General features: G+C 51.4%; 1 protein-coding gene and 1 long non-coding RNA gene across 8 annotated transcripts in view; both read left to right on the forward strand.

Moving 5' to 3' along the window:
- The window catches only part of FAM120A (family with sequence similarity 120A), a 97,751-nt gene that overhangs the window by 23,916 nt on the left and 47,166 nt on the right, over positions 1-26,669 (forward strand). For 6 of the 7 annotated variants that reach the window (XM_032306422.1, XM_032306421.1, XM_032306417.1 and 3 more), the window contains exons 4-8: positions 13,006-13,134; positions 14,000-14,096; positions 20,302-20,499; positions 25,461-25,558; positions 25,780-26,060. In XM_032306422.1, the coding sequence (XP_032162313.1) occupies positions 13,006-13,134; positions 14,000-14,096; positions 20,302-20,499; positions 25,461-25,558; positions 25,780-26,060 (803 nt within the window). The remainder of the gene's footprint in view (positions 1-13,005; positions 13,135-13,999; positions 14,097-20,301; positions 20,500-25,460; positions 25,559-25,779; positions 26,061-26,669) is intronic. The other variant, XM_032306419.1, reaches the window with a different exon arrangement.
- On the forward strand, positions 554-2,519 carry LOC116569925. The gene is made up of 2 exons (XR_004277250.1): positions 554-2,160; positions 2,304-2,519. It is a non-coding gene; the product is annotated as an uncharacterized LOC116569925 (long non-coding RNA).

Here is a 26,669-nt window from a genome sequence, read left to right on the forward strand (position 1 = left end):
TGCCCACTGGGGTGGGAGGGCAGTGCTGGACACACTTAGAACCTAGAATCTCACAAGGGTGGCAGAAAAGAGGAGGTGAGGGAGCCAGGGAGGTGTTGAGCTTTTTAGTTCTTCAGTTTCCATGCAAAGAGGTGCCGGTAAGGTGTCATCAAATGTCTTAGGTTTGATTTGGAAGTAAAAAATACTTCATATTGTTCAGGACAGCACGTTATATGACAGAAAATTCTAGTACTAGGGGCAGGGCCTTCGGGACATGGGGTGGTCAGCCACGGTGGGATACTTCCTGGCCATAAGCACATGCTGAATGCGTTCCCTTTTTTTGGATTTTTACTGCTGTATGATTTTGAGTCCTAGTAAGTGGTAGAATTTTTATTTTGGGTAAGCATTTAGTTTTTGTTTGTTTGTTTTTAAAGATTTATTTATTTATTTATTTGACAGACAGAGATCACAAATAGGCAGAGAGAGAGGAAGGGAAGCAGAGAGCCTGATGCAGGGCTTGATCCCAGGACCCTGAGATCATGACCTGAGCTGAAGGCAGAGGCTTTAACCCACTGAGCCATCCAGGCACCCCGAGTTTTAATTTTAAAAAATGTTTTTAAGTTGGACCATTAGTTATAGGTCTTTGTATTCATTTTAATGGTTTTTGTGTTTAGTTTCATGCATTTGGAGTTTTTATCCCCATTAGGTGTTGTGACCACCAAGCGTCTCCTGCTACAGAGTCCCTTGTCCACCTCTTGCTTGGGTGTGCCCCATTGCAAGTCTTTGCTGGCCTTTCCTGTCCCCAGACCTCCTGCACGCATTGGTCTCCCACATGACTAGTGGGTCTCTGTTCTGTGCTCTGTGCCGTAACCCTCTTGTGAGCAGGCAGAGTGCCAGTGTTCCCCGACCCCCACTCCCTGGGTGGCTGTTGGCACACCCCCAGAGCTCCTCGGCTTCTGCCTCTTCTCAGAGCTCCCTCCAGGTTAGCCTGTGCACACCGCCCTTTCTGATTCATATTTCCTTGTGTTTGTAACCCCATCTACCTTTAATCAGCAGTACCTGTCTTTGAGGTGGCTGGACACCATGATGATGTATGTGTCAGGTCACACCAGGAACACTCAGTTTTAAAAATGTACTTAGAATTTTCCTCAAAGTTATCTCTAACTTCATATTTTTTATGTGTCACTGTCTGCCACCAAAAGTCATCAAGTAATCCTTTGTACAGGGGTCTGTAAGGAGAGGGTGAAGCAGTCAGCCGCAGGGAGTTGGGAGTCTGGTTCTGGAAGAGAGGCCGGGAAAGGTCCCCCGGATCATGGGGTGGACGGAGGGGTTGTCTGTGTCTCACCATGCAGTGCACACGACTGCAGCGCTCCCGAGGCTGGGGCACAGCGGGGCTTGTGGCAGGCGCCTCGGGATGAAGTGTGGCTCCGCAGTTCTCCCCATCCTGGCTTCCTTGCTGAAGCCCTGGGAGGCCAGGTGTCTGGCCAGCCTGGGCCCTTTCGGCGCGGTTCCCGGCCCCGTGTGGGTTTCACGCTGGGTGTGGAGCTCGGGCGTTTCAGGCCTGGTGAGGTTTTACGGTGCAGCTAACATACTGTGCAGCCTTACTGGAACAAGGTTGGCAATCAGGTTCTTTTTGAAATCATTTTTAAAGTAGGTTGGGTATAAATTCTACATAAATAGAAGGTTGGGCTTGTTTACTCTGAATTCCACCTGGAGAGGCATTGCAGAGGAGGGCGGTTTGGGCGTAGTGGGCTTTTCAGAAAAGGAGTTCCTGTTTATACCTTCACAGAAACTTAACTTACGAAGAAGTCATCCTAGGGTTCCGAGAAGCACTCATTGGCTCTGGAGAAAAATCACATCAGGCGCCTGAAGTTTGAAAGCATCACCCATCATGTGGCATGGAGGGGGGGCTGCATGCAGCCCTGTTCCAGGGGATGGTCCCTCTTGGCAGGCTGGTACTAGGTCTTCCAGGATTTACAGGTGTATCCTGCTCACATCATGGTCATCTGCATGGGAGCAGCATGTGTGCAGCTGTCCACGCGGAACTTGCGTGCACAGTCACCATGCTGAGCACCCCGCTTGCAGGTCATCAAAACCTGCCATGGCCAGAAGTTCTCTTCTTTGCTCAATTTCTGTCTGTGTGGAATCCTTACAGGGAAAATGCAAAATCGAACTTGGAAGGTATGTGCTTGTTTATATCTTCGTGTCAGAACCCACGAGTGCGGGCGTGTGCGCGCACACACAACCCTGCCACCCACGCATGTGCCCACACACCCTGTGTCCTATGTGTGCGCGCACACATACGCACACCCTGTGCCCCACAGGCGACCTCTGCACGGCCAGCGCTATAAGCTGCTCAACCAGAGACCTCTCCCTTCCTGAGACCAGCTGAGTGCGGGACCAGAGAGATCCGTGATGAAGCCAGGATTTGCCCTGCAGTTACTCCACAAGTGCCACTTGCTTAGAAAGCTTGTTTTTCTTTTTGTAACAGTTTTATTGAGTTATAATTCATATGTCATAAAATCTGTGTTTTCTAAGTATACAGTTCAGTGATTTTTAGCTTTCACAGGGTTGTGCAATTGTCTAATTTTGGAATGTTTTCATCACCCCAAAAGAAACCCAGTGGTCGATTGGGCATCTGGGTAGCTCAGTGGGTTAAAGAAACCCAGTGGTCGGGGGCGCCTGAGTGGCTCAGTGGGTTAAGCCTCTGCCTTTGGCTCGGGTCATGATCTTGGGGTCCTGGGATCGAGCCCCATATTGGGCTCTGCTCAGCAGGGAGCCTGCTTCCCCTTCTCTCTCTGCCTACTTGTGATCTCTCTCTCTCTGTCAAATAAATAAATAAATAATCTTAAAAAAAAAACAAGAAAGAAACCCAGTGCTCGTTTGCAGTCACTGCCCGCTTTTCCACCTCCCTGCCCGTGGCAACCACTGATCTACATCCGTCTCGGGACGTACCTCTTCTAGACACTTGATACAAGTAGACGTACATATCCTTTTGTGTCTGGCTTCTCTCACTGAGTGTAACTCTGCACGGTTCATCCATGGGGGAGCAGCTGTTGGCGCTCCCTCCTCTTCCTGCCAGGAGGACACTGTTTCCCTGGGGGTGGACTCCTCAGCTGGTGGACATTTAGTATATGGGCTGCCGAAACGAGCACCTGGTGGACATTCAGGTTGTGCCTACTATTCAGTTGCCGTGAGCATCTGCGCCCATGTCTGTGCGGACATACTTTCCTTGCTCTCCGACGGGTGCCTAGGGCCAGATTTGCTGCTCCTGCTCTCCTTGAGGAGCGACCAGAAGGCTTCCTGTGGTGGCTGCACCGTTCACGCTCCCAGTAGAACCCTGGGAGGGTTCTGATTTCCTCACATCCTCGCCAGCACTTGTTGTCTGTTGGATTTTCAGTTGTCCCAGTGGGTGTGAGGTGGTTTGGATTTGCATTTCTCTGATGAGTGATGGTGTTGTGAGCTTCTTTTCCTGTACTCGCTGACCATTCGTTTAGCTTCTTTGGAGAGATGTCTGTTCAAGTTCTTCGTCCCTTTTTAAGTTGGGTGATTTGTCTCTTTATTGAGTTGTGAGGGCTTTTTTTGTGTGTGTGTGTGTGTTTGTTCTGTATTCCAGATTCTGTCTCTTAGCAGACACACGATCTGCAAATACTCTGCCCCATTCTGCGGGCTGGGCTTTTCTTTCCTGATCTGGCTCTTTGGTAACTCTTTGAAGGGTCCCGGCATCGAAATACCACCTCTTACTGCTCCTAGTGGCTGTACTCAGTTTTTGTTACTTGGGAAGGCCTTGGGGACCTTGCCAGTCTTCTCCTTTACCTTCCAGAGCCCTTGTGAGCTCAGCGCACTGGGGCTACGGGACAGCTTGGCTGTATGTCCTTCACCTCCGGTCAGGTGTGCGGTCGGCCCAGCTTGTCCACGGCCTCCTGGGCCCAGAGGCCTGCCCTGGGTGTCCTCCCAGAAGAGCTCTATCTCCGCTCGTAAACTTTAGACTTCACTACTCCTCACCCTCTGTCACCACCACCTTCTGCCGGTGCTAGTTCTCAGGGTGGACACTTGCTGCTGGGCCTCTGGGGGCTCTCTGCTCCCCTCCTCTCAGTATCTCCATTCGGGGGTGCCCTCTCAAGCTGGCTGTGCCAGCACCACCTGCTCCAGGCCTCACGTCCACCCCCTGCCTATCAAACCCTCTCCCCTTGATGGTGCCGCGCCATCTTTTCTGCCCACCTGGGAACTGCCCACCTGAGCAGGAGGTGAGTTTACAGTGGTGGTCAAAGAAGGACCTAGATGGAAAGAAGCACTGCATTTGTGGATTAAAAGACTTACTTAGATTTTATTACCTCCCTATCAGAACACTAGCAAGCTTTTTTTTTTTTTTTTAAAGTAATTGAAAACTGTTTTAAAATTCATGTGGAACTATAAAGGACCTAGAATAACAACAAGAATGTGGAGAAGGAAGAACAGAGTTGGAGGGCTTTCGTGTTAGAAACCCCAATAAAATGGGGAAGGGATAGTTTTTATAGTAATGAGCAAAATGAGCAAAAATGAAAAGAATATTAAAATCAAGTCTAGAAAAAAACATCAGAAATCTTTACGACCTTGATTGAGTCAAAGATTTCTTAGTGAAAAGAATGAAAAGCTAGTGGCTGGGGGAAGGAGACAGAGTGTATTTCTGGTAACAGACCCGTGTCCAGAATTTATAAAGGAAGGCACCGTAAGAAGATAGGACCCAGCAAAAAAGGGATGGGGACAGTTTGAACAGGCATTTTCCGGACCGTTCAGTCGGTGCGCAGAGGCCCTTCACATCCTTAGGGAATGCCAGCCATAGCCAGGGGAGGCAGCAAGATGGCACAGCCTGTCGCTCTTCAGGTGGCTTCCACGGGAGTGTGCCGAGTGGCTACCTGGACAGCAGCCCGGCAGCTTCCCACAACACTAAACATACGACTCCCTTGTGAGCCACACTCCCACTTGGCGGCACTCACCCCAAATGAAGCTGGGTGTTCGCACACACTTAGGCCTCAGTTTCCCTGTGGCTTTATATGGGGCCTCAGAACCACCCCTTGGCCGGCTGGTGAATGATGGGTGGAATAGAGTCATACGGGAAGGCCTGGGAGTGGGGAGGGAACAAACTTCTCTTCAGTGAGATCTCAGACACACAGGAAATCTCTGAGCCCGCCGCTGGGTAGATCCCAGGGAGGGTAGAACTCGAGAGAGGGTGCTGTGTGCTGCTGCTGCCTGGGCTGGCTGGAAGGGACACTGGGGACAGGGGCATCTTGGGCTCTGTTCCCCGTGGCAGTGCTGGCTCTGCTGAGGTGTGCCTTCCTCAGAACTCAGTGGATTGTGTGCCTGAGGTGGACGGGTTTCACTGCATATAAAATGCTTCCGTAAAGCAGATTTAAACGTTAGGCTCCCCATCACGAACCGGGCTGCCCGTGCCCGCAGGTAAAATCCCTCCCGAACGTGTCATGAACATTCATCTCTGTCTTTTGGGCTCTCCTGGTCTCACACTGCTCCCACTTACAGACCCTTCGTCCCAGCGCTGGGGCTCCTGTCCCCGTGGCCCCCTCCCCACTGCCTCTTCTCCCTGGCCAGGCCCATTGCCACTGCCTTCTCTGGTCTGAGACTGGTCTGTGCTGTGTTCTTGAGCTGAGCTATTGTCACCAGACGCATGTGGGCCCTGCACACCTGGCCCTGTCACCCCTGTGCTCTCGTAGCCCTCAGTTTGTAAATGTGCTTTCGTCTTTCCCACATTCCCCAGCCCCACTGTTCCTCTGTAGATCTCCGGAGGGTGGCCTCTAGTAGCGTGCCCGGCGCCTTAACCCTGCGGTGAATTTGGGCCACCACAGTGGGTGTGTGTTCCCTGTGGTCCATTCACATCTTGCTGCGGCCTCGGGCTTTCCGACACATCTCATCTGCTCTTAGGGTTTCAGCCGCCATCGCTGTGTTGAGCTCTGTCCAGTGTAGCTCAACCATGAGACCCCTTCCCTGACTGTAGGGGGTAGCCCACCATCTGCCAGGGCATCTCCACCGGGACGCTCCACCTGCACACTGGATATGGTGTTCCTACTTGTCTAAGTGCGTGTACCGCCCTGTATTTTCATTCTCAGAAACAGCCGTCCCTGCTGACGGCTCCACCCTAGGTGCGGTGTCCCTTAGAAGGTGGGAGTGGGAGTATGGTCTGCCTTGGGGCGGTGGGCGCGCTGCTCACCTGGGTGGTCCTACAAGTGAGCACCTCAGTAGGGCCCTCTGTCCCCTCGGGATGTCCAGTGGACCACATGGTGGTGGTGTGAGGGTAAAACGCAGCGATGTTCTTCTACACGGCCCTTCAAGGGGCCCTCCTGGGTTAGCAGTTTGTCTCCAACAAGAACACAAGTCTCTGACATCCCGTGTTCATGCTCGAGTGAATGAGTTTTGGCGAAGTGGCTTTCTGGTTTCCTTCCCTGTCACTGCCAGAATTCAGACTTGTTGCCGTCACATCTTGTGGCTTTCCTAATGGTCATGGAGGGGTCAGGTTCTGCTTCAGCAGAGCTGTTGTGTGGAACTTGTGTTTTGCTCACCCGTATTCTGGTGAGCGGCTGGGAGGCCGTGTGGGAGCAGCAGCAGGCCCCAGAATCCTGGTTTTGTGGTGTGTTGATTCAGTTAGCCGGGAGGCCTGTAGAGAACCATGTGGGTCTCAGAGCTCAAGCCAGTTGTGCTGACGACCGGCCTGAGGGGGACTGAGTGTCCGCGACAGTTGCACTGTCCCAGTCATTGACGTGAGAGTGGTGCGTGTTCCGGCTTGCTCATAGCCTGGCGCTGAGCAGTTCATCAGACGAGAGGATAAAGAGTGGGAGAGCCCTGTGCTCGCAGAAATGTCCATGATGGGTGGATAGCATTTATGCAAAGTTTGGATACAAGCTGGAAGAGATCGTAAGGGTTTTTTGTTCTTATCTTTTTTCACTTAGTCAAAATTTATTTCAGAATAACCAAAATAGTAGCACTGTAATCTCCGATGTAAAAAGTTCCTATAAAATGTTTTGAAAACGTTGATATTATTATTTAATCCCTAAGAGTGTACTATAAGATTTTTAAAAGCAAAATAAGATACCAGCGAACTTTGATGTACTTAAGATGACAATTATCAGCAGAATTAAAATACAACTGCAGTGGTTTTCAAACAAAACCAATGTGAATCTGTTACACTTTGCATCTTATTTTTAACTTTGCTTCATTTTAAAGCATTTGGATTTTAACATTTCTATTTTCCTAAGTATCTTTATAAAGAAAATACTTCAAGTCACCAACTGTATTGTTTACCGTAAACTGATGTGCTGTGAAGTCAGACATGGTCTGGCTCTGTGCATCTGTCTTCCCTTCTAGTGTCAGCTTTATAAATGTTGTCACTGAAGTCAGGCATGCAGCTTCTTCAGGCAGGTGGGGGCGTGGTGGACGGCGGGTCCCGTGCGCGTCCCCACACAGTTGCTGCTGCAGGGCCCCATTTACGTCTTCCCAAGCATCTGAGGATTCCAGATTCCTGTCAACATGAAGAAAAAGACTTACGTGGCCCCAGATGATTTATTCTCTATGAAGAAAATGCACAGGAGAAAGATCATTTAATGGCAGGTGAAACTTCACTGTGGGCTCCCTTCCCCAGGCTTGGAGCCCCGCCTGGTCAGCGTCCCTTTGCGTGTGTGCACGTCCAAATGCGGTTTACCCGGCTTTTGACTGGCTGGTTCCCTGGGTGTGTGCGGGGGCTGAATTTTCATGTTAAGGAACTGGTGTATGTAAATATGTTCAGCTAAATTGTGTGTCAGTATCCTGATGCTCTTTTCCTAAAGATGCAACATGTAAGATCTTTATAAAAAAGTTGGGTGGGGGGCCTGGGTGGCCACCTGGCTCAGTCGGTGAAGCATCTGCCTTTGGCTCAGGTCGTGATCCTGGGGTTCTGGGATTGAGTCCTACATCAGGCTCCCTGCTCGGAGGGAGCCTACTTCTCCCTCTGCTCCTTCCTCTGCTCGTGATCTCTCTCTCTCTAAAATAAATAAAATCTTAAAAAAAAAAAAAAAAAAAGGCAACACAGATGCACTTGCTGGGTGCTGTTCATGGGGCGGCAGGCATGAAACACTGTGGACGTGTTCCGGTTGTTGTCAGTGCCTGACAACTTAAATAGGAGGGTACTGAAGTGAAGACAAATTCTCAGTGAGAATATCTGTTCTTTTAAAAGGAGGTAAAAAGTTACATAACATAAAAATGTGACCTATTGATTTGGAGATCACCCAATTTTTTGTCTTAAAAAGCCAACAACAATATTGAGAACGGAATTGATACCATTAGAGCTGGAACAGATCTGTTCGGAAGTGGAACGTGGCCTGTGCTTTGACCTCATGGAAGAAACGACTTCCATGGGCACAGCCAGCTTCCCCTGGCTTCCGTGGCTGTGCCACTGTGTCCATGTGGGACGCCCCCGGTCTGCGAGGCCAACGCTTCCCTGCATTTGTAGCTCACAGGATGCTCCCCGGCCAGGGCGTCATTGCTTCGAGAAGGGAGTTGCTGTTTCAGTAGAAACATTTTATTCCATCATGTGAACATTAAGATCCTGTCAAATTATCCTCTTTTGTGACACATTTTAGAAAGCTTTAGACTGGCCTTTGATGTAGTCTCCATACTGTCTGGGAGAGAATCTTGGATTTTAGTGGCATCCTTTGCTGCTGTGGCATCGTGGGTTTAACAGTTAAAATGTCATGTGGTAACTGCATTGTGCCATTTAAATTAATTTGTGGACAAGTCTTTGATTTTTGAAATGGAGCCAAGGTAAGGTAACAGAATCACGGAAGTAGTGGAATACTGGAACCTGGCAGCCGCAAGTTGATTCTGTGGCAGGACCCTCGTTATTTCTCCTTCAGGGGTGGGAAGAGATTGTCTCCTTGGGGAGACAGACGCGAACTTGTGTTGTGGCCCTTGAATTGCTAGGTATGGATGGGAATGGGGCCTGAAAGAGTGGGAGCCTGTTGCTGCTTGTGGCGACTGGTGCTGGCTGTGCTGGGGCTTTCATGGACCTGGTCGCATCCCTGCAGATGGGTTCGTCCTGTGCTCACAGCACCGAGTTCATGACAGCTCCAGCAGTGGGCCAGGGTGCAGAAGAAAATACAGGGTAAAGGGTGTCCAGAGCGGCACATGGAACGGGATTATCGCGGCTGGCAAAATGTGGGGGGCACCTGCTGGGTTGTGGGTCTGAGGGGTCCCAGAGGGGAAGCCAGAGGGTACAGGAAGGGCCATCATGGGGGCCACCTGGCTGAGTGCCTTTCGCACCCACCACCTGCCCATGACCCACAGGAGACAGCAGCACATGGTCTTCAGTAGGAAGTGAGACCTTGGGGCAGGATGGGGTTCCGTGCTGATGGCCTCGTCTGAGGCTGTGCCTGCCAGCTCCCGCCAGGCTGTGTCTGTCTGCCACCAGTTGTCCTGTTTGCACACCGGGCTGCTGCACACACTGGGAGGTCCTCTCCACTCATAGGTTTTGTCTTTTTGTTTGCAAAGTGTATAACTAACAATTACTGCAGTTGCTACAAAGTGCTCCGAAAAGGCAGATGATTGCAAACGTTTGGTTTTTAATTAAACAGAATTTACTTTCTATCCTTGCAGACAAAAAGTACATTTTTCCAACTTTAACTAAGATCTATTGCAATTTAAGTTTTGGTTTTTCTCCTAATGTTAAGCTTTGGGCTAAAATAAAAGTACAACTGCTCAAAGAAAAGAAAAAAAGGAGAAGTAGGACTTCCAGAAAAATACTTTGAAGCCTCTCTCCAAGGAGCGAGTTTGAGTTGGGGTTTGAGTGTGATTTTGTTTTTTTGAGTGGACAGGGAGGGATTGCTGTAAGTTCCCTACAGTTGCTTCTGTGGCTGGGTGGTGGGGTGGGTGTTCCTGTGCTCCTCCAGAATGTTCGGGAGGATTTAGCGCTTTTTGAGGGACAGCATGTCATCATTTTGTACCAGCGGAGAGTTGGCAGAGAAACTCCTTTGTGTGGTGTGTGTGGAGGAGGGCCATGGGCCGTGTTGGAGGTGGCTGGAATCTTGAGGGATTGTTGGCTTTCTCTGCCAGATTGTCGCTCTCAACTCTGTTTCCCAGACCGTAGGAATACGCGATTCCTCCCCAGTGCAGCGCACGGCAAGGTTTTAAAGAAAGTACAAATTAAAAGTTGTCAAGAATGTCAGAAGTTTAATAAATTGGTTGTTTGCAGATATAGGCATATTTGAATGTACCAGGAATCTTTCTCATGAAAGGAATACTGTGGTAAATAGTTTTGAAACGTGTGTAATCTTTTGCCAAACGTTTGGAGGTTGTAACAGTGCCATCTGAGTTGTAGAAATTACTTTGTGTACTCTTTCTTCCTGAGTTAAAGCCTCTTGTGTGCACTGAGGCCCTTGGGATGTGCCCCGAGCTGTGAGTGCGCTTAGGCTGCCCCCTGGACCTGGCCGCTGTCCCCGGTTTCTCACCGGGGTGGTTTGGGAAGCTTGATTCTGAATGAAGCTGCAAGGCCAGGGGCGGCTGGTGTGAGGAAGTCAGGGCCCTGGGGACTTGTGTTGCCATTCGGGGATGGGGTTGGCGCTCAGGAGCCTTCACCGGTAGCGTCCGTTTCCTTCAAGGCTTGTTGAGCACGGCAGTCAGAGTGGGAGGGAAGCAGGGATGTCCACGGGAACGGAAGTGACAGATGGCCGTTTTCACTCGAGGCGGGACAGACCCTGAGTGACTCCCCATCATCGGCAGAGTCCCAGTGGCAGCGTGCGCACCCCAGGAGAGGTTCTCCCCCTGTTAGCTCCTCGCCCTGGGGGTTAGCCCTTTTCAAACTTGGCCATTTTATATCCTATAGGTTCTGTTCTCACCATGTTGTCATCACTCTGTCCTGTATCTAAAGTCCTTGTACAACAGCCAGCCTTGCCAATATGGCGTGAAACCTCGAGGGCCTCGTAAGCTCTCAGGGAGCCAGGGGCACACCTGGTCTGCCAGGCCCACGCTGCTGAGGCCAGGAGTTGAGGCCCTGGACCCTCAGGCACGGCTGTCCCTGGCCCCGTCCCTGTTCCATGAGGACAGCGCAGGGTTTTTGTTCTGACTCTTCCCTCCTGGGCTGCCACCAGCTGGCCCTGCTCCTGCCCGGCCATGGGACCAGACGCCCCAGAAGGGGGAGCACAGATGGGACTTGAGTTCCTCCCAGACTGACTGGCACGTGCTGTTTGCCAGGCTTCATCCCCGTGGAACGTGTGCCCCTGTGGGCTTTTGTCTTCATGGGGGAGTTGGGTTTCTGGGCCTGAGCTTGGGATGTGTGCGCCTAGATGTGTGTGGCTCTCTAGAGGCCTCGTGATGGAGTGTCCTTTCATGAGCACTAGTGACCGGCACACAGGGCCTGAGAACCGCGACTCGGACATGAGGAATGGTGCTTCAAGGAAATCTGTTCCCGGGGTGCCTGGGTGGCTCAGTGGGTTAATAAGCCTCTGCCTTCGGCTCAGGTCATGATCTCAGGGTCCTGGAATCGAGCTCCGCATCGGGCTGTCTGCTCAGCAAGGAGCCTGCTTCCCCTTTCTCTCTGCCTACTTCTCGGCCTACTTGTGATCTCTGTCAAATAAATAAATAAAATCTTAAAAAAAGAAAGAAAGGAAATCTGTTTCTTCTGTGAAAAGAGAGTGAATGTAGTCTGCACATCTGAAAATCTTCTTGATGGTCAGTGTCTTAAAAGTGTCAGTGTCTGTTTTCTGGTGGGTCTTCCTTGTCATATGCTCAGGCTTAGATTTTCTGATTTTCTTCGTTTTTCTCTGTCTTTGTGCACGTGTGTGCATGTCTTAAAACAACTCAGATTATGGGGCGCCTGGGTGGCTTAGTGGGTTGGGCCTCTGCGTTCAGCTCGGGTCATGATCTTGGGGTCCTGGGATCAAGCCCCGCGTTGGGCTCTCTGCTCAGCGGAGGGCCTGCTTCTCCCCTCTCTCTGCCTGCCTCTCTGCCTACTTGTGCTCCTTCTTTCTCGGTCAAATAAATAAATAAAAAATCTTAAAAAAAAATAAACAAAAACCAACTCAGATTTATCATTGTAACGTTGTAAAAGCCACAGTCCTTCTGGAAGCTCTGGAAGGAGGTTTCCTGCCTCTTCCAGATTCGGGGGCCACTGCAGTCCATGGCTTGTGACCCTTCCTCACTCCTCATCTGTGAAGCCAGTTCCCCTGCTCCCCATCCACCCTGGAGGACCCTGAGGTGACACTGGGCCCACCTGGACAGTCACAGGGTGGCAGGCAGGAGCAGACAGCTCTGGAGACAGAGGGCTTTTTGGGATCTGTGCCCTGTTTTCTTTGTGACCTTTGTGGCTATGTGGGAAATAAAGATTATTTTTTGCTATCATTTGACTTTTTTTAATTGCTAAAAACAAACTTACTGCCTGATTCATTGTTGTTTCTAAGAGAAGAGCAAAACTCTAGTTACGGCTGAAGTTATATCTTTTTTTCATAGTGTTTTAGTTTTTATTAAAGAGCATAAAACCTTTTTTTAAAAAAAGTCCGTTTACTTACCTTTTTGTGGAATCAGCTATTCTGGGACAATGAAATACTCCGACACTTACTCCATGTATCTTTCACTAGCCACGACCATCAGCATCTGCAGTCAGGGACCCATCTTTTCTTTCCGTTCAGAGCTGACTTGGCTTTCTTGGCACTCTGGTGCCAGGGCTGCATCCACCTGTCATGGCCTTCTGTTGGCTGGCATAGGAAGAGTGGAAGTGTCTGCAGCCCGTGGCTTCTTATGCCATGTTCGCTGCTGTGGGGCATGGGGTTTGCGGTCCAGGACTGATGGTGAGCAGGCTGCAGACGTGTCAGAAGTGACGCAGGACTGCCAGGTGCTCCGTGACCTAGGTCAGTGGAAGTGGCTGAACTGTACTTAATACCCATGGGGAGCCAGGGCTTGAGCCCCAGCCCCAGAGTCTTGGGGCCAGGACCTACAGAGGGGTCATGATGGGGCATGCAGCTTCTGGGCCCTGCCCTTGGGACTCACCTACTGACCTGTGCACTTGTTTCTCAGGTCCGGGCCCACCAGCTAGTCCTGCCGCCATGCGATGTGGTGATCAAAGCTGTGGCCGACTACGTCCGCAATATCCAGGACCCCTCGGACTTGGATGCCGTAGCTAAAGACGTGTTCCAGCATTCTCAGGTACAGCGCAGGCTCGGAGCACTCTGCACAGTGGGGGTGGGGTGGCGGGGGCCCGGCACCTGGCTCCCAGCCTCCCCTGCGGCTGCACTGGGAGGGCTTGAGGTAGATGCCTGGGAGGTCTTCACTCCTCCGTTCTCCATTATGATCGCTAACGTTTCTCCTGAGAAGACAGACCTATCACATGGGCCAAGTGGAATTGTGAATATGACTTATCCATCCTTTCAGGTGATGGTCAGGGATTTCTTCTTCCTTTTTTTTTTTTGTAAAGTAGGGAATGTGAGCAGGTCGGGGTTAATAGAGGACATGGGGTTGGTGTGACCTCCCGTATCTCTCTGGAAAGCTGAAATCACTGTCCTGCTTGCTGGAGACAGGACAGAAAACTTCCCCAGGCAGCATCAGGGATGTGGCCCAGAGAAGGCTGGGATTCCTCGTGGGGACCAGTCGGTGTTACCCACGTCACTCTGAGAGGATTAGTGTCTGATGTGTTGGATTTCCTGGAAGATAATTTTTTAAAATAAAGTTTGTTTGTTTATTTATTTATTAAAGATTTTATTTATTTATTTGAGAGAGAGAGAGTGAGAGAGCACGAGGAGGGGGAGGGTCAGAGGGAGGAGCAGGCTGTCCGTTGAGCAGGGAGCCTGAAGCAGGGTTTGATCCCGGGACTCTGGGATTATGACCTGAGCCGAAGGCAATCACCCAACCAACTGAGCCATCCAGGCACCATTCCTGGAAGATTTTAATGTCCTTCTAAACTCTTCTCTAACTTGAAAAGCTATAGATGATACATGTGCTGAATTGTGAAAGTATGTTCATGCACACGACCAGTGGCATGTAATTTACAAAGGTTTTCCTACGTTTATTTCAGTCTAGAACAGATGACAAAGTTATTCGATTTAAGAGAGCAATTGGATATTACTCAGCGACTAGTAAGCCTATGGCATTTCACCCAGCACATTACTTAGGTAAGTAAATCCAAGCCTCTGTGATGGACGCTGACCATGCAGTCACCAGAGAGATGAAAACGTGGGCCCAGTGGTCATGTAGTTTTATTCATCTGAAGTGAGGTTTCTGGAGCCGTGCCTCTTGGGCAGACTTGCAGTAGCCCCTGAAAGGGTTGAGAAGCAGGACAAACCGACCTTCTGGGAGTTGGGGGCGGGCCAGGGGATGTCCACGGGATGCTCTGCGGGGAGGCCTCTGGACCTGCAGACCCCTTTGTAAATCCAACTCAGAAAGTGAATAGGTGTCTTCTCCTTTGCTACCTTTTTTTTTTTTTTTTTTTTGTATTTTGTTTGCAAAAGACCAAATTTAACTCAGAGATTTGAAATTGGTGAATAAAAGTAATTATAAGCTGTTTGCTTGAAGCTTGTCTGGTGCTGCTCTCATGGGAGGCTGTGAAGCCCTGAGCCTACCTACGTGCTAGACTTCTCCCTGAGCCCGATCGCCTCTCTTTGTCCAGAGCCATAAAACTCAAGAGGTCATGCTGCCCACTGTTGTTTCTGTTGCGTTTGCTTCCTTGTTCCTGGTGTGGTTAGAGAGCACCACTTTGTACTGGTTTCAGAAGGTTAGTCCCAGCTTTGAAATGTCCCAGAGAGTCGTCCCTCACGTGGCATGTTCATCAGCTCACTCAGACGTAGAGCTGCAGTGTGTGTGGGGGGCCCACAGGTCACGGAGGAGTGCTGGCTGCTGGTGGTGGTCTCTGTGGGTGCCCAGTGCCCAAGGAGGGCCGGGCTGCAGGCATGGTGGCTTCACTGTTCTGTCCATTAGGACCCACAGTCGGGGCTTCTGACAGGTTGGGGCTCACAGCTGGTACTCTGGCTCCCCACAGCCATGGTGCTGTTGAAAACTACTTGGCATGGGCAGTCTGTTCATGCTTGGGACAAATTCTGAGCCGTGCCCCTGCTTTCCCCACAGCTTGGTCCTGCAGCATCAGCCCTGTGTTGTCCAAGCCCTGCTGACTTCCCCCTGGCATATGCCGGGCTATCTCCTATCTTAGGGCCTCAGCGCCCTGCAGCCAAGAGTGATTCCTGACCTCCTGTGCCTGGGACACTCCAGTTCCTGAGGTCCTGGCTTCGCTGTCACCTCTCTGAGGCCATCAGCCACCGGCCATCATGTGTCAGCACTTGGCTTTAATTCTCTGTACACTGCCTCCCACCCCTCCCCCAGGAATGTCAGGTCTGGGGCAACCAGGGCCCCACCTGCCACCTTCACCCTTGTGCCCCTATGGGAAAGTATTTGACTAAGTGACTTGATCCAGGAAAAGCTATTAAACTGGGGCTGTGAGATCTTGATTTGGGGTCACTGTGCTGGACAGAGGGACATGTGGCTGGGCAGGTCAGGTTTGTTGCTTTATTTCTATGGCGGGGCACCCAGTGGACACTGTCGAGACAGGTGACAGGCAAGGTCTGACACCGGGGGAGGACATCCTGACCCTATGGCCTCCAGCCTCAGACTTCCTGGTTATGGAGATGGGTGTATGTGACATGCCCCATGACCACTTATCATAGGGCAGACACTGTCTTTGTTCTCGGAGTGTGGCTGGGAAAGGCAAGGAACAGCCTGTAGCCCCAGAGCCTGGCAGGAGCTCCCAGAAGGGCATCTTTGCTCCTTGTGTGTTTGAGGTGACACTTGGTCCTTGTGTGACATGGTAGTTGAAATAGTCACTGTAGTGTACTGGGGACTAGAAATTTGCTCAGGAGGAGGCAAGTAGGAAGGTTACGGTGGAAAGGGGCATGAGGCTGTGTTTGGCCCTGGTCTGAGCTGCTAACAGGGCTGGTAATACGTTGAAGAGATGAGATGGGCTTTACATGAGATGGGCTTTACATGTACTTTTAAATTTCAGCTGTTGCTTTTTTTTTTTTTTTTTTTTAAGATTTTATTTAGGGGGGAGAGAGAGAGCATACAAGCAGGGGGAGGGGCAGAGGGAGAGCAGATTCCCTGCTGAGTATGAGCCTGATGGGAAGCTCGATCCCAGGATCCTGAGATTATGACCTGAGCCGAAGGCAGACACTCAACTGACCGAGCCACCCAGGCGCCCCTAAATTTGAGCTTCTTAAAACCTTGTAATGTTGTACAAAGTGGTCTTGTGTTCTTATGTTGTCAAACAACATGTGAGGGAAGTATTTTATGGATGGAGGTGACACTCCTGGAATTTAGTTTCACTTCCTGTCTGTGGGTTTTGGGGAACGGTGGTGGGTTGGGGAAGAATTTGTGGTGTTTGGGGCAGTGTTTTTAAGCAGATCCATATGGGCGATAACTACCGTGTGTTGCATTAAAGCCTTTTCTGCAGGGTCTCCTGGTGCTGCTGACTGTGGCGGAGACCTGAACCATTGGGCACAGTTTGGGGTGCCTGGAAGTGCAGGCCGACAGCTGTGTGGCCTGGAATATGAGGTGACCTGGGTCAGAGTTTGGGTCAAGACTGGGAAGAAGGTGTATTTCAAGTTACAGATACACAATTTGGAGCCAGCAGAAAGAGATTCATGTAAAATTGCTTTCGTTATTTTCCTGACAAGTATAAAGAAACAGCTGAGTGTGGAGATGGTGGGCATCCCTCTTGCCTGTACATGCTGTTCCGCTCTGAGTGGGCAATGGAGAGCCTAGAAGGAGCAAAGTGGAATTGGGGAGAGGCTTTCTTGGCATCCCATGTGAGAACCTGAGACACATTTCCTGTAAAAATGTTTTTGTGAGCAGTAGGTAGGTCGTAAGTGGTCTTTTCTGACTTTGGTCGGTTATGTTGCCTTCTGGGAAGATGCATTCAGCATTTGATAGCCAGGGTTGGAACATACTTTCTAGTTCATTAGAACTTGTCTTTTGAATTGTTTTAGAAGCTGAAGTATGTGTAGTTTTAAAGGCATTTAAAGCATTGTATTAGCCCCTTGGAGCCTTTTGGGAGTAAAAATGGGGAGAGTTGACTCTAACCAGGGGTTTCTAAACCTGACTGGAGCTGAGGTTCTAGGTGGAACTGTTATCTCCGGGTCTTCCCTGGGCCTCAGGAATCTGTGTCTTCTAGAGGAGCGCCTTCCTGGCCTGGTTTGGGACTGGCCCTGGCGGGGCTGCTCTCTGGGTGCGTCTTCTGAGCCCCTGGGCCTCTGCGGCTCCGAGGGAGCCTCTGCTCCCCTCAGCAATGTGGAGGGTGTGGAAGTGACCTGCACACCCGTCTGCCCTTTTGCTCCGCGGTGCTGGGAGGCCTGGTCTGCACAGTGCATGGTCTTATTCAGGGTGAAGAATGGGTACCAGTCCCTCCTGTCTTTGCACAGTGGACCCCAGAAGTGACCTGTTTTGAGATGGGTTTTTTAAATCAGTTGCAGGTGAGATTAGTATTCACTGGGAAAGCATTTACTGCATCAGAAACACCATGTTGGGACTGGGGACCTAGAGACAGTTATAATTCTGTGCTTTCTGCCCCAGCACACAATGGCTCCCATGTCCGCAGAGTCCCAGTCTGAAGGGAGGCACACATAAGAAGGGGCAGAATGGAAAATTGTCAGCTGTGTGTGGCTCCCGGGTGCTGGAGGCCCACCTTAGGCCCATGAATGGAGACAGTAGGCTTGAGCTCACCCTGGTGTACTTGTAAAAAGCTGCCCAGGTGAAACCGAGGCCCAGTGACTCTGAAGGTGCATACTCTATCTTCTCGGCCTCTGCAGTGAGAAGTAGCCAAGCTCCAACAGCACGCTTGTCAGAACGGCCAGCATCCGGAATGCCGACACCACCAGCTGCTGGCGAGGACCAGAGCAGCGGGGGCGTGCGGTCTTGGCTGTGGGGAGCCAGACCGGCGCTGCCGCTGCAGGAGACGGTGTGATGGTGTCTCAGAAAATACAACACGCTCTTTCCATGTGCTCCAGCAACCACACTCCTCTGTGTTTACCCTGAGGAATTAAAAACTTACGTCCACACAGAACTCTGCTCGGGATGCTTACAGCAGCTTTATTCATCATTGTCAAAATGTGGAAGCGTCCAAGATGTCCTTCAGTGGGTGATGGACAAGTAAACTGCGGTCCATCCAGGCAATGACGTATTATTCAGTCCTTAAAAAAAAAGGGTTATAAACTTATGAAGACCTCAAATACATTCAGTGAGAGAAGCCACTCTGCCAGGCCTCCATACTCTGTGATTCAAACTGCATGACATTCTGGAAAAAGCACAGCCATGGGGCCAGTGGAAAGTCAGCGGAGAGATGAATATAGGCAGAGCATAGAGGATTTTTAGGTCCATGAAACTATTTTGTGTGACAATATAGTGGTGGATATGTGTCCTTACAAATTTGTCCAAACCCATAGAATGAGCACCGAGAGGAATCCTGTTGGAACTGTGGGCTCTCGTTCACAATTGTCATGTTGCAGAATTAGGCCATTGGTTGAATGTGTATCTTACGAATGCAAGGCGTGTGCTTTCTGCGTAGGTTTTCTACAGACTTAAAACTGCTCAGAAACCTTTCTGTGTCCATCCGGCCCATGCCAGCACCTGCCAGGTTCTGGATGGTGTGGCAGAGCAGATGTGTCGTCCTGGGCCTTGCACATGACTGAGACGTGGACTCGTACAGCTGGTGAGGGCAGATCCAGGAAGATGGGACACGGAGCTGGTACTGATTAAATCAGGACTTGATTCTGCCTGACTGAATTAATGTTTGAGCTGAGGCCTGAGGGTAGAGCAGGAGTTGAGCAAGGTGACGATGGGGAGGAAGTCTGTTCCACATGGAGGAGACCCCGAGGTGACCGCTCTGGCCGTGGTAGGAGTGGGAGGGAGTGGCTGGAGACCAGGATGCAGGGGAGGGCAGGGTGCTGGTGCGGCTGTGGGCAGTGGCATCTGAGCATAGCCTGAGGCTTCAGATTTACTCTAGGGGCTCTGGAAGCTCACAGGATTTATAGTGTTAGAAGTTGTTACTTGGTAACTTTTGCACACCCAGGGCATGTGGAACATGACCAATAGCCTGTGTACAATTAGTGAAGCCAGCCTCAGTGGAACATGACCAGTAGCCCTCTCCACATCTCCCCCTCAGGTTTCCCTGCCCACCAGCTCCCTGAATTCTGTGTCAGTTGTCCCCTTTTCTTCATCGTGTCTGTACCCCAGTGCTAAGTAGAGATGGAGATGTAGGCGGACTTCCCTCGTGGCTCGGTTGGAGAGGAGGTGGAGGCAGGAGCGAGGTCAGGGTGGGAGACAGGAGCAGTGTGGCAGGGACGTCTGTCATCCAAGGTGAGGAGGGCATGTCTGTGGCTCCTGTGGCTGCATGGTCCTCAGCAAGGTGTAGGGAATCCGAGGAGAGAGGTTTTTTAAATTTTTTTCCTAAGATTTTATTTATTTATTTGAGAAAGAGAGAGAGATGTCACAGGTAGGCAGAGAGGCAGGCAGAGAGAGAGGGGGAAACAGGCTCCCCACTGAGCAGAGAGCCTGATGCGGGCCTCGATCCCAGACTCTGAGATCATGACCTGATCCGAAGGCAGAGGCTTAACCCACTGAGCCACCCAGGCGCCCAGAAGAGACAGTTTTTAGTGCTGCAGCTGCTGTCGCCCCTACAGGCACAGAACAGGGTGGGATGGGGGCTGGTGGCAGCCTACTTCCGTGGCTTTCGTGAAGGGTAGGGCTTAAAGCAGGAGGGATTGACTGGGCTTGCACTGTCAGAAATAGGGGTCTGGAGGTGCCTGGCACACGTGGGGACTTTGGCAAGGCACTGAGAGAGCTTGGAGGGTTTCAGAACACACCGGGCCCCAGATCGTGTAGGCTGGGGAGGAGCCTGCAGGAACAGGCCGGTGAACAGGTTGCCTGGGGATGGGAGCTGCTCCCAGGAAGCCAAGACCAGAGCGACAGCAACCGTAGGAAGGGGCCCCTGCGTGCCTGCATCCTCCCTGGTCCCCTTCTCCCAGACCGGGTCACAGGAGAGCATACTGGATTGCTGTCTCACCTGGAAGGAGGACCCTGTCACTGGCCTTCTGTACCCAGCTGTCGGGGCCAGGGCTCAGGAAGGTGTAGGTGTAAACTTGAGCAGGGACGAGGGTTGGTTCGTGTTCCTTGGTTCTGGGCTGTGGGCTGTGCTGGCAGGCGTCCCTTTCTGGTGACTAAAGGGGAGCCTGTGGCCACATAGCCTGTGTCGCTCGTGTCACCAGGCTGTCCTATCAGTTGTTGCTGGGGTTTCTAGGTTAACAGGCTCTTTGGAAATACAGCTCTGCCTCCCCACAGGGTGCCTCCCAGCCTGTCAGGGCGTATCATCAGGTGTCACCCCGGAAATGGAGACTCAGCCTGGGAGGAAGGACGCAGCTCCTGCGAAGCTGCTTCGGCTGACGGGGCAGGGCCATCTCCAGGAGAGCAGGGTTGCCCACGTGGGACCCCGCGGGTGCAGAGGTCGCACAGCCTGCCCGGAGCAGAGGGTGATGACAGGTTCGTGGATGCCCGGCAAGCGAGCTCAAGTGAGGACCAGCACTGCTGTGCTGCTCTGTCCTGCTCTGACCGTGCTGGCTCCGCGGAAGCATGGCGGGACGGCCGCACGCTGCCCACAGCCTGCCTGCTACCACTCGGCTGCCCGTGCCGGAGGCCCATCACCCTCCTCGCCCTACGAGTTTGCCCCGGGCTGCAGTGTAGGAGCTGTGTCAGCCTGGCTGCTGCCCGTGCTCATGGTCTGCGGCATTCCCACTGTTCGGCCGTAGAATGATAGCTTCTTACGGGTTTGGTCCAGATACTCCACATTATACTGCTGTTGCATGTTATTAGTAGGTTTTGGAAATTTGGCATTTTAAAGTGTACGTGGTGTTTGGCCTTACGGTTCCGCTTACTAAAGCCAGCATTTCCATGGTTTCTGTTGAAGCTTTTTTATTGTGGAAAACGCAATAAAACGGTCAGTATAGGGAGCAGTGCCACAAGCAGCAGTGTGCCCACGGAACAGGGTCAGCAAACGGCAGTGTTTGTTTCACATCTTTCTTCGTTTAAAGAAAGACATTAGACTTTTCTGAGGTCCCATTTGTCCCCTCAAATAGGTCTGTGTTTTCTTAGCTCATATGTGTGCAGTAATCAGTGGTGGTGTTTTCATTTTTCATGAGAGGCTGTGTTATATACATCATTCTGCCCTTGCTGGTTTTGGAGATGTGTCTGTGTGTCCGTCTGTTCCCATTTTTATCTCAAGCTGGTGCACATGGTAGTGATGTCAGGCCCCAGGGAGAAGCCACAGCGCTCTCACGTGGAACCTCATCTCCCTTCCTTCCGATTCCTGAGCGTCATCCTCAGGCTCGACATCTGTTCCCATGACCTTTCATTCAGATTTTTGTGAGTTTATTTTAGTCCTTGTACTATGAAGTGATACAGGCTGTCTGGTCTCATGGCTTTTTGAAAGGTCATCTTCTAAAAAAAAACGTGAGCAGTCATTTTGGGGTAACTCAGCAGCCATTTGACAAGGTGTGTCTTTGCAAGATGACCAGCTCATGGTCAGATCTGTTGGCGGTTTCTCAGGGTGTGGTGACAGAAGGGCACGGCCACTTCAGTTGGCGGGGACTGTCCCTGCAGGTTGTGCATTTCTGAAATCCACGGGGGACAGAGACTGGTTTGTTGTGTTGGGCTCCCGAAGCCATGTGGGCAGCCTGGTGAGGCATTGATGCTCCTTCCTGCCCCCCATCTCTGCCAGCCCGTGTGCGCAGCAGCCTTTGCTGCGGGATCCCACCATTCTAGCTTGGAGTGGGAGTGGGGAGTTGGACAGATTTGCATACAACTTGACACACTCGTCACTTATCAGACTCCTGCTCTTGAAGACTCAGGTGCTTTGTGGGTTTGAGTGATGCCATACCGTGAGGTCCACATGTGCTGCCCAGACCCCAGGGCAACAGGGGCTGAGGAGCAGCCCGCTAGCTCCCGGCCATGCAATGCTGTCTGCCCACAGTCCCACGATCAGGAAGGCTGTCTTTGTCGCGGTGAACTGCCCCAGTTCCCGAGTTCTTACTCCTGCTGGCGTGAGTGTGCTTCCTGGGAGTCTGTGATTCGTTCAGGTACCTACTTGCTTGATTCTCAGCCTTGCCTTTTGCCTGCCCATGCTTCTCTGTCCAGATGGTGGCTCCTGGCTCCTCTCAGAGGGCCTGACTGTGTGTCCCAGCTCTTGGGAGCCCATGGGAGCTGGTGCTCTTGGAAAGCGACTGGGTTCAGTCCCTCAGAGCTGGCCAACTTCCACTCATCCTGCCTCTGCCCTCACGGTCCTTGGCCTGTGGCCTGCCTTTCGGAAGCTACTCATCTGGAAGACGATGGAAGCAAGTGACATAAAATTCTCCATGTGGCTTTCTGTCTTAACTTCTGTAGAATATCAGTGCCGAATACATCCGTTTCAAGACGGTTAATGTCATTGGAAAATTTGATCTTTTTTGTAGGAATTCAAGATTAGTATTGGTGGTAGGGAATATTGAATTGTCAGAGCTGTTTATTGTGCTTGAAATCATGTATCCCTTGGCATTAGAGAATTTTAAGAGTTCATGATTTTGTCGTTTCTTTGGTTGGCCTAACGTCTCTTGCAGCGCCATGCCTGGTGGTCGATGAGTCTGTGCTAGGTGGGCCGGGCCACGGGTAGGCTGACTGGCTCTAAGCGGGCCTTCTTGGTCAACACCATCCTTCGTTAGCATGTGTCTTCTCTTGGCTTCAGGGAGCGGCTGAACAGCTCCACCGGGGCACAGGGGTGCAGGTGCAGCTCGCCCACAGCACTGCTTACTTAGTGTAGCTGTCAGGCCGTGTTGTGCGTGTGCTTTTCTCCTCGTGCACAAAGAAGTCTTTGAAAAATTTTTTAATTGTGGAAATATTTTTCATATAGTATTTAAACACTGTTTCCACTTGTCTGTCTCTGTCTGCATAGTCTGCTGACAGCCCTTCTCTCTTAGTAGAGTGTCTGCGAAAGAAGAGTGACAGGCTGGTGGTGTTAACCTCCACGCACGAGCTGGGGTTGGTCCCAAGAAAGATGGCCTTGTCACACGGCACCCTGTGCTCTGCGTACTGGCTGGGGGGTGCTGCCAACCAGAACTCCTGCACAGGGATGCACACCACATCCCAAGGCAGGCCTGGCTCATCGGGCCGTCCGACAGCCTTCCCAGAAGTGTAGACAGATTAATTCACTTACTGGACCAGGTTCTGATAGATTAGCAAGTAGCTTTGTAGGTTCTTGAAGGTTTGTTTGAGGTCAGTGATTATAATGTGATCTTAGAAACTGTCTTTACTTTGGGAATCTTTGCTTTTAAGTTATAGTTTATTTTTGTTTTTAAGGAAAGTTTGTGCTTTTCAGGAAGTTGGTAGCACGTAATGGCCAAAAATAGAGACAAAAGGATCCCCTTCCCTGGACTGCTGGGAATTGGCATGGTCGACTTTCTGTGTAGTTACTCAGAAGTTACGTGGGTCGGGTCAGCCACAAGAGGTTGTAAACTACGCTTCTCACGGTGATTAAATTGTAGCGTTAGAACTTGAATGGAGTTCATGATGTTCTGGCCATGATTCAGAATCTCCTGAGAAGGCACACAACCAGTGTCTTGTGACTCACACTTGGAGGTTCCAATCCCCTGGGTCAGAGCTGTTTGATCAGGAATGTTCCCCTATGTTTGCATGTGCATACATGTGTGTGTGTATGGGGGGTGTTTATGTGTGTGTGTGGTAAACGTGTGCAGGTATATTTGGGGTGAATGCACACGTGTGCAGTAGACACGTGCACATGTATGGGTGAGTGCACGTTTGTGGTGAACATGCATGTGCGACTGTGTACATGTGTGTAGTGGGTGTGCACATGGGTGTGGTGAGCATGTGTGTCTGTGGGGTGAGTGTGGCGAATGTAGTGAACACGTGTGTGCGCACATGTATGTGTGGCCAGTGTGCATGCATGTGCATGTGAGTGCATGTTTGTGTGGGGTGAGCGTGTGAGTGCATGTGCACATGTGCTGGCGTCATCATTCCCAGCTACTTGTCCCACAGTTGAGGAAGTTGTGCCCCCGGCTTCTTGGTGCTGGCTGTGTGCCGGGCACTTGGAGACGGGCTTGTGCAGCGGGCTGTGGCTTCCAGGCACATGGGTCCTCTTGGGTGGGGAGAAGTGAGCTGTGGCCCTTCTCTCCCTGCTCCGCCAGGACTGGGTGGCTCTTGGAGCTCAGGTTATATACCAGTGGGAGTTTTCTTTCAGAGAATGAGAGGGAGGGTTTGGGTTTGGGGATGCTTTATTATTATTTTTTTAAATTTAAATGTGTTTATCTTGGCAGGTTGGTGGGGTGAGAGGTGGTAGTCTGTGGGCTCCTTGTTTGGCTTGGAGTTGCTCAGATTCTAAAGTTGGAGGAACACCCTTCCTGGTAAAGGATGTTGGCGTTTAGGGGTGTCTAGGCTTGGTTTTGTTCACTCTCTAAAAGAAGCCTAAGGAGGAGATCGTGTAGCTTGTGGCCCCCAGGTCTGCTGTCTGTTCCCACCATTTGGGTGGTGGGACGGTGGGAACATTTGGGGCTCAGGTACCCCCGGCCTGGCCTTGCAGCCTGACCTCACAGGCACCCCGTACCTGACTGTCCAATGGAGGAGCAAAGTTGCAAAGGGTCTTGTTCACATTTTTATTGCATTAATAACTAGTTCATGGTGTTTGGAAGTGTTCTGATGTTGAGGCCACAGTCCTTAGTACCACCTGTCAGTCACCACATGTTGTGCCAGGTGATGGCACTGAGGTCTTGGGCGTGCAAGTGTGCAGGTCTGTGGGCTGAGCTGATGGCTGTGCGTCCCGACTTAGTACCTAGCCCGGACCTGACGTGTGTCCACAGCCGCTTCTCCACACACTTCTGTTCTGGCTGCTCTGGCTCCCATTAGCACGGGGCAGCAGAGCGAGCACAGTGTGTGTCAGAACAGGCTTAGGGAGTCATGTTCTCAGAGCACAGAGAGCCAGGTGACTGGCCCCGGAACACACATTGGTACACACAGCCGCATCACGGTTTTGTTTAGCAGTGGGAAACTGAAAGGTTCTGGCAGCAACTTCCACACTTCACTGTTTCTACTTAATAGCCAAGAACTGAGTTTTAGTCTCAGTACGCAGATCCCTTGCCTCACTTACATGAGGGGAAGTGTCTGTCCCTGCTTTGTCCCTACATTGCAGTCTTAGGGCTTTGAGAAGCTGACAGGGGCAGAGAGAGAGAGAGGGTGGCCCAGATGCCTAGAAGTTAAAATCCTAGCCCCAGTGTATAAAGCTGATCACCATAAAATGTACTATTTTTTCATGTGAAACATGAATTTTTGAAGGTAGGGATCAGTGGTGTGTTGTCACCTGAGGGGGGACAGGACAGATGGGGGCATGTGCTGGCCACTGTGGTGTCCCGGGGCATGTCCTCTGCTAACCAGTATACCGCTTTCTTTCCTTGTCAACGAAACAGCCAGACCAAATCCGTTCGGAATGCCTGGGATCGTGCCACCGTATGTCCCCCCCCAGATGCTCAACATTCCACAGACCCCTCTGCAAGCCAAGCCTGTGGTAAGACCCTCCCCCACCTCCTGCATCGGGTCTCCCTGCCTGGTTGGGGGGGTGGGGGAGTGCATGCATCAGATTTTAGCAAAAGCTAAAATAATTTCTTAAGCTGTTGAGCTGATATGTGAAGCAGGTGCCCGTGTTCCTTGAGTTAAAAACAGGCAGCACTGACGGGAGCTGGGCCTATAGGCCTCGAGTGCATGCATAACACCTGCCCTCTGTTTCAGGCCCCACAGGTGCCCAGCCCGGGTGCCGCGGGCCAGGGTCCACACCCGTACAGCCTCGCTGAGCCGGCCCTCACTTTGGAAACGAGTGGAAAGAGTCTGACTGAGCACAGCACCTACAGCAACATTCCTCACGAAGGAAAGCATACCCCGCTGTATGAACGGTCGTCCCCAATCCACCCAGCTCCAGGTGGCAGCCCCAACCACGTGGACTCAGCGTACTTTCCAGGGTCTTCTACGTCGTCGTCTTCCGACAACGATGAGGGCAGTGGAGCAGCTGCAAAGTGAGTGGGGTGCGGTGTAACTGGCACTTCCATATTTGTATTGGCGACGCGAGGCCCATCAGGTATCTCGGTCCCCTGGGAACCTGCCTTCTGTCCTCCCGCGGCTGAGGGTTGTGTGCAGAGGTGTCATTTGTTGTAGGAAGGGGACCGTCACTGTGCACAGACTAGGGCTTCTTGGAAATGGAGGAGTGGAGGTTAGACGCCTGCTCGGGGCTTCCCAGGCTGAAAATCTGCACTGTTCCAGCTTTGCCCTTTGGCCACTCCTCTGCTGGGGTGGAGTTTTGGTGTCTGTGACCCTTAGATGTGGTGAAGTTACCTGGTCAAGTGCTGCCGACCCTTACTGTTCCCTGGGCTGGGAGACCCCAGTCCCACCCTTGGAAAGCATTTTAAGTTAGACGCTGGTGGCTTTCCGTTTTGGCTCCTGGATTGAGGGAAACTCTGGATCTCCTCCTCTCCTGAATTGAATCTGGCAAGTCACATCTCAGCTCAGCAGCCTGTGAGGTTCCTGAAGTCACGCCGTTCCCCTGGCCAGAGTGGAGAAAGCGGCCGTTCGGGCTGGAACTTTCACTGGAGAGCAGCATTTTAAACGTGTGTCCCTGAGTAAATGAA

This window comes from Mustela erminea, chromosome 12, assembly GCF_009829155.1.
Source record: "Mustela erminea isolate mMusErm1 chromosome 12, mMusErm1.Pri, whole genome shotgun sequence".
Taxonomy (NCBI): Eukaryota; Metazoa; Chordata; class Mammalia; order Carnivora; family Mustelidae; genus Mustela; species Mustela erminea.